General features: G+C 45.4%; 1 protein-coding gene across 2 annotated transcripts in view; it reads right to left on the bottom strand.

The window, feature by feature from the left end:
- nol4la (nucleolar protein 4-like a) overlaps nt 1-8659 on the bottom strand; it is a 41016-nt gene extending 32357 nt beyond the window's left edge. For both annotated transcript variants that reach the window (XR_009788084.1, XM_061770077.1), the window contains exon 1: nt 8219-8659. Coding sequence is in view for 1 of the 2 variants with exons in the window: in XM_061770077.1 (XP_061626061.1) it covers nt 8219-8575 (357 nt within the window). In the remaining variant the exon portion in view is untranslated. The remainder of the gene's footprint in view (nt 1-8218) is intronic.
- Between the last annotated feature and the right edge of the window lie 5775 nt (nt 8660-14434).

The raw sequence follows: 14434 nt of genomic DNA, 5'->3' as shown, positions 1-14434 counted from the left end.
TCTTTTGTCGTACTAGAGCGGCTCCAACTACCGGAGACAAATTCCTTGTGTGTTTTTTTGGACATACTTGGCAAATAAAGATGATTCTGATTCTGATTCTGTTTCTGAGAGTGTAAATAAACAGCTTGGAGCAAGCACGCATTGACTGTTTTTGAAGGACTCGTCATCTGCCAAACTGCATCCTCAGGGAGGACGGTAGTATAGTACAGTGGTGCCTATGGATATGAGTGCCTTGACATATGAATTTTTCGAGATATTGCTTCACCGATATTCTGTCTTGAGATATGAGCAAGAATTTGAGATAAGAGTGCGCGTCAGGCCCCCACCGCTAAATGGTGGCAGCAAACTTCTCAATATGGGGCCACCATCAATTTGCATTGGCTGCCTTGCAGTGGAAGGACAATATCAGCTGGTGGCGCTAATGCGCCATCAAACTGGTTTTCTAACCGCCAATAGACACCACAGAAGAACAAGGAAGGACAATACATTAGGTATAGTTGTGTTTTTCTGTGTTTGCAGTTTATGTGGAGAACAAGTGCTATTACTGTTTGTTTTTATACAATACAATTCTGTTGAATGTGATGGATTGATGGGAAAAACCTGGTGGCCAAGGCGCACCCACTACAAATAGGCCCATTAAATGTAACCATGATGCAAAAACTGTTTCCATCTTTACATTTGATTTAATTAGTTCATTACTGTATGATTTTGCATGTTATGTTTCTCATTAAAATACAGATTACAACATTAAAATGGACATTACAACATTTGTGGTTGTTTTTTTTTTGTTGGAGGAAGGCTGTATCGGATTAATGGCATTTCTATTCCTTACAATGGGGAAAGATGATTTGAGATTTGAGTGTTTTGATTGTCATCACAGAGCGAATTCAACTCTCAAGGCACTACTGTCCGTAGACGATAAACAATAAACACCAATTCAGCAATGTCCCACACAAGAGGGAGTGATATCGGGTGGCGTAGTATCAGTACATGTGCAAACGTAGCGTATCGTATTGGTGCATCCGTAGTAGTTTTAACGTATGCATGAATAAAAACGGAAGTAAAAAGCTTATTTCTGATGGGACAAGAAGTCTGCAAATATGAGCTAACTAATGGACAAAGGAGGTATCCAGTGTGTGCACGTATGATTGATGGTGGCAGGTTAAGGTGCATATGACATCAAATCGGGATAAGAGATCATTACCCTCATCATTTTTTTCCTCCGCTCCTTTCTATTTCTTCATCGCTACCCGTTCTTTTTACCATCATCCTCTTCCCTCTGCCTCAGCTCACAAAGCCTGTCATTAAATCCACATTAGGTGCACCCAGCTCCAACCCTCTGTCCTGTGTGTGTGTGTGTGTGTGTGTGTGTCTGTCCCTGCGCGGCAGCTCCCATGATGAACATTATTGGATAGCAAGTGTGGCATTCCCAATATCTTACTGAACCGGCGAGAGTAGCACCGGTCCCGGGACCGTCTCTGCAGCCGTTCTGCTCTCATATGTAAATAACCTGCACATGCATCATCACAGAGTCCCTTTCCGCTGTGTCTCTCCGTGATCACTTTGTTCAATTCTGGCCTGGGAAAGGTATGAAAAAAAATCACAGTAGCGGTGTGCAAGGGGGGATTATTGTCGACTTAAAGACGCGTGTGGGTGTGTTAGGAGTGGAACTCTGACTGTCTCCCACACAGGGGGGGAGGCCCCCGGGCCAGTTAAAAATGGTGTTAATTTCTCCTCCTATGGGAAAGAAAGAACAGTCTCTCCATGGCAACAGAGAGGGTGCTGAAGGGAGGAAACGCGGAGCAGGCGATCAGCGACCCCCTCTTTGTACCATCCTGCATATGTGCGCAAAGTAGGTATCACACATGTGCCTTCTGTATTTTGACATGAGTGCAGATACAGCTAAAATGACCACATTTGTAATATTTCTAGATGAATACAGTGGTGCCTTGAGATGAGAGTTTAATTCATTCCATGATCAAAACACTCTCAAATCATCTTGCCCCATTGAGATGAATGGGAATGCCATTAATCTGTTACAGCTTCCCCCCAAAACAACAAAATAATATATTTTTTTGTTAAGGGAAAGTATGTAGCACTATATAATATTGTTCTTTATAACGACATAGAGTAAAAGCATAATTCAATAGAATGTAAAGAATTAAACTGTTAAATGCTGCAATTCAATTCATTGTGATGTTCCTTCGGGAAGGCTAGCACTTCTTCTTGTACTACAACTGTGAGTGACTCAGTAAGTTGGTTTAATATGAGTCATTTTCCATAGAGGATAAAGATTATATGCATGTGGGTATTGTAATATTATCTGTCTGCATGTGTTCGGCCACTGTTTGTATTCAAATATCCATTGCATAAAGGGTTCTAAAACCGCGACTATCGACGCTAACTGTTAGCTGACAATTCTTAAGGCAACATTGCTTGGTTGCTTTGAAAACACAACTTTGTTTGATGTTTAGTTTGACGGCAAGCGTCAACTGGGCGTGGCATTAAACAGCTGAAAGCCTCTTTTTGGATGGATTGTTCACTATTCGCCCAACTGCTGCTCATTGTGAAGTGAGTTGACTTGAGTTCACTCCCACCATACAGCACTCGTACCTCAAGTTTGCGCTCGTACGTCAAAACAAAAGCCAAAAATCGGCTCGTGTCTCGAAAAACTCAAAAGGTCTGGTCACTCGTATCGCAAGGCGGCACTGTATTTGCTTGTAGTTAACTCTAACAAAGACATTCAATCTGAGCACACACCTCAGCACCAGAATTGAGGAGAGCAAAAGCTCATGAGCAGTTCCCAACTATGAACAGCTCTGTGATTCTCATTTAGCGCGGTGTACATTTTGGAGCCCTGGGAGTGAGGCCATGTGGTCCTCTGATAAGTGCTGCCAGACAGCGATGAAACAAAAAGTCCGGACAAAAGCATAGGAAATTCAAAATGCAAAAAAAAAGTATTTATGCAAATGCTGGGAAATAATAGGGCCAGTATTCTTTTGACTCTGTGGCCCTTTCCCGAAAAGAGGGTCTCTCAGGGGAAACGTGGCCTAATTAATCAGATAATAATGATGATGTTCCCCTTCTCGGCTGAGGCTGAGGTGCAAACATCTCCAGTCCCTTTTTCAAGACCTGAGATGGTTAAGAATAATCAGCTCCGCTGCACAAAGACGACATCCCAATGAAGTCCTTTAGTTTGTAAATTGAGGCACTATCCTGAAAACACCATGTTGGTCTGTTTAATTGTCTCCCTCCTATCACAAAAAAAGGATGAGACTGTCGAAAGCCAGTGAATTTTCTTTATTGATCCCTTTTTAAGCCTTAATGAGAAACGGGAGCCTTGTGTTATTTTACTCGAGCAAATAACACAAGATGCCCGTTTCCCATTTAGACTTAAAGTCATTATTAAAATACATTTAGTTCACTTTTGTATTTAACACCAAATAAACAAAGCAAGCATATCTTTATTATTTATGGATGCCAATATCAAATACATGATAACGCTGTTAATTGATCAGCACAATTGATAGCACACTTTACTCTGATTGGATTTGGACTCATCACCTAAGTTCAAAATAGAGGTGCGACAATTAATTGAAGATCAAATAACTGGACATCTATTTGGATAATCGATTAATCGTTGAGAGACATTGTTGAACTGGGAAAACAATCATCAACATTTGTTCTTATTTTCTAACACGTTACGGAACGCAACCAGTAACTGAATCATAATCAGTTTATGTTTTTGCATTTTCTGCACTGTCAATTTGAAATAATGTCCTGTTTTTGAATGAAAGGATGGAAAGGTAAAAATGTTTTTTTTTTTAAATCCGATTCACCGATTAATAAAAAAAAAAAAAAAAAAAAAAAACTATGTACAGGTTAATCGATTATTAAAATAAGTGTTAGTTGCAGCCCAATTCAAACATCAGGATTGTCCTGCATCTTTTTTTGTTGATGCCTTCACTGCATCGTTGCAGGCTTCACCAGAGTCGCATGATTTGTCAACCGCAGAACGGCCACCGAAACCCGCGGTGACGCTAATCACAGGTAGTTACAGCTTTCAGTTGACATGGCAACTAAAAGCAACAGCTTGCAACATATATTTTTGTTATGTGTGTAATCTTCAGTACACTCTCACGTGAAGGCAAATGCATTTTTGGTAGCCTTGCCGGTGCTTTCACGGGATGGAATTGTGTGGAGCATCTTTCTTTCGTGTCTGCCTCTGGTCCATTCCCCCTCCTCCTCTGTAGCGTCGTCTAATCAGGACATAATGGGAGCTAAACAAGGTTGCTTCTCCACACTGGGGGGCTGCTGGGAGAGCTGTGCAGAAAGAGGGTGAAACAACACCGACACACAGGCGACTAAGAAGAATTCAGTATCTGGCTCGGACAGAAGCCTCTTGAAGGAGTCGCTACTGTTCGCCACGACTGCGCCCAGCCTTTGTCCCATCACGCACTGAAGCCGCCTTGTACGCTGGGCGGACGCATAGAAGAGACCTTCTCTGTGTGCACATCATCCAGCGTCCCCCGCCCATCCTCCCGTCGTTTAGCCCCCGCGCCTGCCCCCCATACAGAAACTTGGCACCGTCCGGTAGCAGCTGCGGCGGGGCGTCCAATGCCCGAGCTCCGGTGACACGCCCCCGGGCCTGCAGCCGTACGGCGAGGCCGTGACCGTCGTGTTAGCGTGTTGGGACGTCTTCGCGCGTTTGCGTCACTTTCACGCTGGGACCGCTGAAGCCTATTGACCACGAGCCGCAAACGCGAAAGGAATGACAAACAAACCAAAATTGCTCCAGCGGGCATAAGCATGCATACCAATTCAAAGAGTGGTTGCTTCTGACTCATCACTAGCCGCAGCTTGTGTTGCCTAATGTTTTGTTTGTTATTTCCATTTCCCAAGCGGTGCTGAGTTAGAAAGAGGTCTCCCCCTACATATGATATTGCCGACAAAGTATGTACAATCCTCTCCGGTATATAAAATCACTGTGTAAACACACTGTGCCATTAGAGTGCCATCAGGTGTGCTGCGGGAAATGATGCCATTTAACTTCATTGGTCCCAAAATTATTATGTATTTACAACAAATAATACAGTGGTGCCTTGGGATACGAGTGACTCGACTTAGGAGTTTTTTGCCATTCGGCGAGCGCAGACTTGAGATACGAGCGCTTCATGGTAGCAGTGAATTCAGTTCACTTCACAATAAACAGCAGTTTGGCAAACATTGAACAATTTCATACCCCCCCCCCCCCCCTAAAAAAAAGGCTTCAATCTGTTTATCGCCACTCCCAGTTGAAGTTTACTAACAAACTAAACATAAAACAGATACACGTTGTGCAATTTAAAACGACTACATAGCTTAGACTCTCTGTCCCCTAGCTGAATGCTAATGCTAAATAGCATCTATGTTGCGGTGCTACAAACGTTTAACCAACGAATTGAACACAAACAGTCCAGCAACACATGTAGAGAGAAAATATAACAGTACTCTGTCATTCTTTATCCTCTGTGAAGAACAACTAATATTAGAGCCATACTGGTAAGCTAAGAGGAGTTGCACTTCTCAATGAACAGTATATTGCATTGTCTTATACTGCCTCCAGGTAACAAAGGTGGGCACACCAGGAAGAGCAGCACAAAGGGCATTCAATTGATGTAGTGTGACAAAAACTTCAATTCTTTTAATTCTATTTGATGATGTCATTATTGTCTATTTTTATGAAGCACAATATTACGGACTGATTTGGGTCATTCTCCTGCTGGAGAACCCAAGTGCGCTTCAGCTTGAGGTCACAAACTCATGGCCAAACATTCTCTTTCAGTATTTTCTGGGAAAGAGCAGAATGTGCGGTTCCATCAATTGCAGCAAGTTGTCCAGCTCCTAAAGGAGCAAAGCAGCCCCAGACCATCACATTACCACCGCCATGTTTGACTGTTTGTGTGATGTTCTTTCTCCGAGATGCCGTGTTACATTTATGCCAGACCTTCCAAAAAGGTTAACTTTCTTCTTGTCAGTCCATAGAATAGTCTCCCTAAAGTCTTGGGAATCATTCAGATTTTTTATTTTTTTATTTTTTGGGGGGAAAAGTAAGATGAGCCTTCATGTTCTTTTTGGTCAGCAGTGGTTATGGCCTTCGAACTGACCATTTTTGCCAAGTCTCTTTCTTATTGCCGAGTCATGAACACTGAACTTAACTGAAGCAAGGGGGGCCTGCAATTCTACAGATGTTGTCCTGGGTTCCTTTGTGACCTTCTGGATGAGTCGTCTCTGTGTTTTTGGGTTCATTTCTGGAGGCCGGCCACTCCTGGGAACGTTCACCACTGTTCCATGTTTTCTTCATTTGAGGATAATGGCTGGTTTTCTGGAATCCTAAAGTTTTAGAGATGCTTTTGTAACCCTTTCGAGACTGATCAATGTCAATGATTGTATTTCTGGATGGTGGCCTTTTGTTGCAGCTTTTTGAGCTCTTTTGACCGACTTCATGTTGTCAGACAGGTTCTATTTAAGTGATTTCTTGATTGAACAGGCCTGGAGGTAATCAGGCTTGAGTGTGGTCATTAAAAGTGAATCAAAAACACAGTTAATTAATGATTTAACAGGAGGGTTAGGGGGCATTACTTTTTCACATAGGGCCAGGTAGCTTTGAATATATATTTGTTTTACTTAGAAATAAAACCACCTAAAAAGTGCATTTTTATGTTTACTCGGGTCTGATAATTACATTCATTTGATGATCATAAACATCAATATAAGAATTCTAGAAGGGGGCCAATAGTTTTTCACAGCACTGTACATAATTAACCAATGGAAAATATGCGCCTTGGCTCAACAAAGGTTAGTAAACACCGTGCGAGATGGTGAGAAGAGAGAGATTTGTCCCAAGAACAGCTGACTAATCATTGCTACTGCAGGAAGTTTTATCAAAAGAAAGCTGCACACAAAAGCCACTCAACACTTTTGGAGCAGCTTGTGCACCTGCAGAGACTCTTTCCACCTGCCCTCTTGTCCTGAGGGAAACATAATATAGAGTGGAGATTAGCGGTGCCTCTAAAGGCGGTCGGCCCACATCTAAATTGTGCAATCACACAGGTGGAGCACCTGTGGAAGGATCGGCACTATTCCAAAAAAAATCAACGCATTCGCTCCCTAATCTGTGCTAATACAATATGTCCTCTGGTTTGTTAACATAACACGGGCGGGAGCCGGCAGGGTGATTATCCCCAGAAGTCCCACTGAAAATGGTGGTCCGAGGGGGCCCTGTTGAAACGAGCAAGATTACTTGACTCCTCAAACCCTGTGATGTGTGGTGGGACAAATGACCTGACCTTTACTTTTCCGCGTCATGTCATCATGCACGCACAAGTGAAGCTCAGCACCAACTGTGTGCGTGTGTTTGTGGGAAGCGCTCAGACCCTTTTGTTTCATGCGCAGCCCCGCGTGTGCATGCATGGGCGCCAATTAACCCCCCCACCCCCCAACGTCGCAGTTGCGTCCGGCCTGTGATATGCAGCGATATGTGACTTTAGTCATACGTGTTGTCGGCAACAAAATGCGTCAGCAGCCAGCGGCGGTGGAGCACACAGGTGTTGCCAGAGCAACGAGCGCCTGCGAGTCGATCCGCATCCCGGCCAGGACAATGAAAAGTGCCACTCGGGCTACCCAGTCACTGTCAGTCAGTCATATTTCCTGACTAAAACAGAGACATTTACATGAAAACAAACGCACGCACACACACACGCTTGTGCGCCTGTCAGTAGGTTTAGATGGGACAGCGAGGGCGCGTGTCGTGAGCAGGTGATTCTGCACCACACCCCCCCACCCCCCACCCTCCTCCAAAGGGGCACCCTGGAGTGTCCGAACTGCATACCAACGCACATGAGAGTCGTGCTCGGTCCGGTGCGAAACTGTAACGCCGCACATTGTCCATTTCGGTGGGGCTCGGCTGTCACGGCTGTGCACAACAGCCTCTCAGCATCGCCACTGCCGGGAGGCACCGGCGTTGCTATGGCAGCAGGGATGAGAGTGCACGCGCGGGGCTGCTCTGGCTGGGATACGCACGCACGGACAGAGCGAAGCCCTATCGGGGTGGCGGTGGGACCACCGAATTTGAGCGGTGACGGACGTGTGTGCTCAGAGCATTGAAATGGAGACAAGTTCGAGCAGACGGTAACGGGACAGCTCACAGACACCGCGCACACGCACATGCACACTTTACCGTTGACTTGACCGGGACGTACAGCACGGGCTTCCCCGGAGCTCCTTTCTTGTTGTGCTCTCCCAAAACGTTGGTTCCCACCTGAAATCCTTTGGACTTCACCCAGAATTTGAATTTGGCGTTAATGTGGCTGTTGTCGACGTACACGCCGTCCGACTCGTCGTTCTGCAACAACGTCTGCATGATTTTGTTATATTTCCGCCGGGTGACGGTCTTTGTTTTGCCCGAGTCTCCGTAAGTGCGGAGACACCAGTCCTGAAATTCACTGAACATCTCCGCCTCCAACACGACCGGGCTCCGGCTCCGGCTCCGGCTCCTTTTGGGCGCATCCACGCACGCCGCCTTCTTGGTTGCCATCGCTCGCGCTCGCTCCCCCCTTTCTCCCTCTCGCTCTCTCTCTCTTCTCCACGTCTGGATCCAACAGCCCGGCTAATAAAGAGCACACTTGAGCGGGGCCCCGCACCCCCCCCCCCCCCCCCTCCCCTCCCCTCCCACCCCCTCCGTCCCACGTCCGACGCCGCTCGGTTGGGCTTCTGGGACGCGCTTTGGTTGCAAGCGAGTGACCCGGGCCGGAATGCAACACACCTGTTTGCAGCAAAGTAGCGCTGTCCCGACCGTAGAGGTGATAAAATGTCACTTCCTCAAATTAGGGGCTGAGGAGCAGAGCGGGGAGGGGAGGGGAGGGGAGGGGGGCGTCCTGCACCGGGGCGGCCATCTCCCACCTGTGAGTAAAACCTTCTTGTTGAGCTCCGAGGAGAAACAACACGTCGCTTTCCGTTTCTATCGACCTAATTCCGATTTGGGGCGCGGGGTGGGGGGCGGGTGGGGGTCCTCCTCCTCCTCCTCCTCCTCCTCCTCACACCTGTTTGAATGGCATCTCACGCGCCTCCTCGCGTTGTCGCCCCTCCAAGCGAGTCTCCGATATGCGCGCGTGCGTCATCGGAACACGTCCCGACGACATGCGCGCAAGCCGCGCACAACGTCCGATTTAAGGCAGAAAGGAAAATGTTGAAGTGTTACCGTCCCGTTGTGCAACAAAACGGCACCGGGCTCCTTTGTACGATTGCAAAAACAACCAAAAAAACGGGCCTCACTATTGCGCCGCAAATGAAAGAGGAACATGAAGTGAAAGAAAGAAACGCTCCATCTGTGCATTTCTTTTATTTCATCTTGCTTCGTTCACCTCTTTGCGAACCTCGTGTGAGCATGATCACAACCTGGCATGAATGCAAGCGGCACACCATGTCCGATTGAAGGACGAGAACACTTTTTTTTTTTTTTTTTTGCACATACAGTTTTGTACTAAAGCTGCAAGATGGGACCCTGCGGGCGGATTCAAACGTCCCGTTGTGCAACAAAGCACGGGGTTCTCTTTGTTTGATTGCAACGCAGTAGCTGCGGGCCTCCAAATAAGACGTTTACAATTCGAACAGCAAAATCAAGTACGGATTGCAGAGAGGAAATTCTTGTCTCGGCATTGAAAATGACAAGATTGCAACATCAGCGTGCAGAAAAAGAACAACAACACACACACAAAAAAAAAAAAATCCTCATTCCTTAATTCACTTTCACTTCGTGTATCTAAAAAAAAAAAAAAAAAGATTATTGGATCCTCAACGTCAGCACTTGTCCACAGGCAGGAGGCTGATATGCATATCTATATTAAAATGAAGTCCATATGAAGGAGGAAGCAGCACATATAGTCTGGATGTTTTGTTTTGTTTTTTTCTCATTGGGGGGGTTGTTTGTACAGTTCTGCGCCTGTGTGTGTGTGTATGTGTGTGTGTGTGTGTGTGTGTGTGAGAGAGAGAGAGAGAGAGAGAGAGAGACTCCCCCTGGCCTGTGCATTACAGGCCCGAGCTGGCGGTGGGGACTGCTGCTGTTGCCATGACAGCAGCTCAGCAGAGTCTCTGGCCGTGCAAAGGGTGAGTGGGATGCCCCGTCCTCATGTCTCCATCCGCACTCTCTGAAAATGGAACGTCGGACAAAAAGCCCCACCCTGGCAAAACGAGCTGCAGCCCAACACCACAAATACAGCACGAGTGCCCGTGTGGTGATTGGCCGGAGCCTATGCAAGCTATTTCATCCCATTTCATCATTTGGTCTCCAGCAGTCTTTTCTCAGGACTGGCCCGGTTCTTTCCATAGGTTCCACATCAGCGGCACGCGAACGGGGAGGGGGCGAACGGGGCGGTGGCCGCGGGGCACCCGCCCAGGCCGGGGGCATCCGAACGGGCTTCGGTGGGTATCCATCATCGTGCGTCCCGCGTACACAGACGTCAGTGCAGCGCTGTCTTGCGCTAATCTGCAATTATTTCGGACCAACGTGTGTGCTCAAGAGGCAAGCGGCAGTTTCGGCCTGTATTACACACGTGCACCACATTCAGATTTGGACAAACATTTGGTGACCCCCCCCAAAACGTATCCAGTCATCCCATGGAGTGTACCCACCTTCATTATATGGCCTGATGAGTTCATAATAATAGCCAAAGTACATTGGTGTCTTGAATTAAGAGTTAATTGCTTCCGTGACCACGCTCGTAAATCAAAACCTTTGTATTGCCAATCAACTTTCTCCATTTGAAACGAATAAGAAATACCGTTAATCCGTTGTAGCGGGGGTGGGGGGGGGGGGGGAGTAGGAAAATAGCACGCTACAGTATTGTGCTTTATAAAAAAGAAACAGTAATGACATAATGATATATATTTCTTGCTTTAATTCACCACGGGGCAGTATAATACATACATACACGTGTATACACACGTGTATACACACGTATGCTGCAGTAATATTGGTCGTTTTTATAGTATTGTCATATTGTCTGTCTACATGTGTTGCTGCGTTACCATTATTGAACTATGCATTGCTTAAAAGGTACTGCAACATCAATGCTGGTTTTCGTTAGCCCGTCCGTCCGTGCCGCGAGCATTATTCGAGTGGACTTGAGTCAGGCAAAGTTGTGTGCATGGCTTGCTTAAATATACACCAAGTGTAATTCTCTTTATTCTATGTTTAGTTTGACAGTGAACTTCAACTGGTAGTGACATTAAACAGCTTGTAGCCTCTTTTTGAAGAATGATTGACTATCTGCAAAACTTAGCGCTTGTTGTGCCCTTCCCTGCCACCATTGAGCGCTCGTAACTCACATTCTTATTTGCAAGGGAACGCAAACACTCGAAAGGTCGGTTCACCACTGACAGAGGTCATGATTCTGCCTAACGAGGACCAGGTTAGGACCCTCCGTGTCATTTTATACTGACCGTGAAAGTTTGCCACTAATTTCTTCAACTACAAATTAACTTTTGCTCAAAATTTGATATCCATCGTCGAAAACGATAATGAGTTATGGGTACTGTAAGGTACTCAACTCCTGTCCACCGCAAGGGTCCAAAATAAAACTCCTCACTTAAATCCACAGGATTTTCACACCCACCTTGGGGCAGTCAGGTGACCCGTACCTGACAAACTGGACTGTGCGAACAACATCGCTCAGACGTGCCCCTACAAAGGCCTTGAACTCATTTTCATATACTGATCTTATTTGTGACGCACCCTAGTCATACTCATAGCTAAAGGCTATGCATGTATTTATCACACATCCCCTGCATGTGAAAAAAAACCTGAAAGAGAGCTTCATGGGGGAAACAGAAGCAAGGTCGCCAGCGAACAGGGCCGAGCGAGGAATCGAACTGACGGGGGCGGGGGGGCGTGAGTGTTGAAGTGAAGACAATGCGTGGCAGACACACTGACGGGGAGTGATGGGGAATCAGCCTCACTTAGGGTGACAAGTTTACGCCGCTTGTCCCGCTCCTGATATCGTGCTGTGATTAAAAACAACGTGATGACTACTGCCTCCCGAAGGTGGAGCTGAAAACCGCAGCTCCTTTGTGTCCGATCCTCGAGCTGACCCATCCCACATATAAACTCGAGCATTGTATTTGCACATTTCTGTGACATTTGCATGTATATCCAGTTTGACTATTTTGAATGTAAATGTAATACATTGGGTATCATTTAGAGCACATGGTGCATGGCGCGCGACTGGTTAGCACATCTGCCTCACAGTTCTGGGGACCGGGGTTCAAATAGGCTCCGGCAGCCCGCGACCCTGGCGAGGATAACCGGTACAGAAAATGGATGGATGGATTATTTATATATATTTTAAAGCTTCATGCATATAATACCTTGTATAATACCATGTATGTGAGGTGCAGGTTTTTTAAAATGTATTTATTTATTTGGTCCACGTCGGGTCGCTATCATCACGTTCTACAGTACGCTAGTATCCGTGCCTATCTGTGACTGAATGCGTGTGACTTGAAAAAGGGATGTCGGAGTCAGCAAATGACAGCGTAGCCTTGGCTGGGTGTTAATCGGCTAAACCCTTCTGCGTGTCGAATGACTCGCCGTCAGTTGTGGCGAACAAAAACGAAGGTCGTGTGTGAATATGTGTGTTTATTTTCGTACCGTCTGTTCAATAAAGCCATTGAAAGTGCACTGGCGGCTGTGTCTATCCTTGATTACCTGTGGAAGACATTCTTTGTCTTTGACACTTTTTCCTCCTGGCTCGCGCTTATTGCTCTGCAGTAACATAGCCCGTGTGGAAAAAGAATGACCACAAAATGGCGCTATATAGCGACTAATCCGCAATGTAAATGAGCAAGTGAAGAAGAACGGACGGAAACACCAAAGAAAAAGACAGGGGCGAACGACCACAGATTGGTGATCTTATTTTAGGGTTATCACGCAAATGGACAAGGTTTGCCACTTGTGAATGATGGCGAAGAGGACTATCAGTGCATACTTCCTCCCCAATAAACTTTATGAGCCAGAGGAGAAAATCCCCATAATGAGTCCAACTTGTTTTATAAAAGAAAGAGACGTGGTGAAAAAAAGAAAATTCTGTTTTCGAGATGAGTGGCTGCGTGACTTCACCTCGTGGCTGAGATATTTCCGGGTGACCAATTCAATGAACTGCAAATTCTGCTGTTGATACGAAATTTGCTGATAATACTCCCACTGCTGGCCTAAACATGAACGTTACATTTTTTGGGTAATAATTTATGCTGCACAATAAAATGTCGATTTAAAACATTGTAGTTTCTGCATTTATTGGCAAAGTATTTGTTGTGCAGTGAAAACAAGTATGGCTTAGTCATCTCATGTAATGTAACAGAGTACAAATACTTTAATCCTTCACTGTATTATGTAGAATTTTCACATACCTGTACTTTACTTCATCGTTTAGATTTCTGGCAACTTTCAATTTTACCCTACTTTTCCGAAATAAAATATATACCTTCACTCCAATACATTGCTCGAACCATCTCGGATGTACTGTTTAGAAATTCCTGTCTGCTAACTTCATTTGAGTTTATTGCTGTCAGTCAAGAGGCCCTTCCCATCGCTCATTTTCTCTTTCATCAGTGAGACAAGTTGCGAGCGAGCAGTTACGGCGTGTACTCTGAATTGTCATGCGGGCATTGAACTCTTTACTTATTTGGTACTGGACATATTACCGTTTGTGTCGTATTTTCTTTGCTAATATTATGTGACACATTTCACGTGAGGACTGTTGCTATTTTTAGACAGTTAAAGGTGATCCTGAAGTAATATTCTACAAAGTGACTTTAACCTCTTCCAAAGTCATCTTCACTTAAGTATCGCTTTCGGGTACTTTATACAGGACCGATAATATGACACACTGTAGTTTTATCTGGTTTTCACAGTCATTACGGCCCTCTAAGTGAAACCATAACACCCTGTGGCCCTTGACGAAAAAAAGAGCTCGACAAACCTGATTCCGAGATCTAAAAAAAAAAAGCCCTGTTCCTGCATAGATACAGTATATCCATAGCCATGCATTCAAATATCGACTACAGTGGTGCCTTGAGAGACGAGTGTCCCGATTTACGAGATTTTCAAGATGCGAGCCGCTGTTTGGGTGATTTTTTTTGTTTTTTGTTTTGCCTTGACTTGTGAGCGCAAAGTTGAGATATGAGGGCTCTATGGTGGCAGTGTCAGATATTGAATTCGTAAATATTCTTCCAAAAAAAAAAAAAGAGGCTTCCAACTGTTTATAGCCACTCTCAGTTTAAATTTACTGTCAACCTAAACATAAGGCAAAGAGAATTACACTTTCTGTATTTAAAACAACTACATAGCTTAGCATTTAGTCTGCTAGCTGAAGGCTATTGCTAACATAGGCAATTATTA

The sequence above is a fragment of the Phyllopteryx taeniolatus genome, chromosome 1, assembly GCF_024500385.1.
Source record: "Phyllopteryx taeniolatus isolate TA_2022b chromosome 1, UOR_Ptae_1.2, whole genome shotgun sequence".
Lineage (NCBI taxonomy): Eukaryota > Metazoa > Chordata > Actinopteri > Syngnathiformes > Syngnathidae > Phyllopteryx > Phyllopteryx taeniolatus.
Note: the sequence above shows the minus strand (reverse complement) of the source record. Positions and strands in the feature narration are given on the sequence as shown.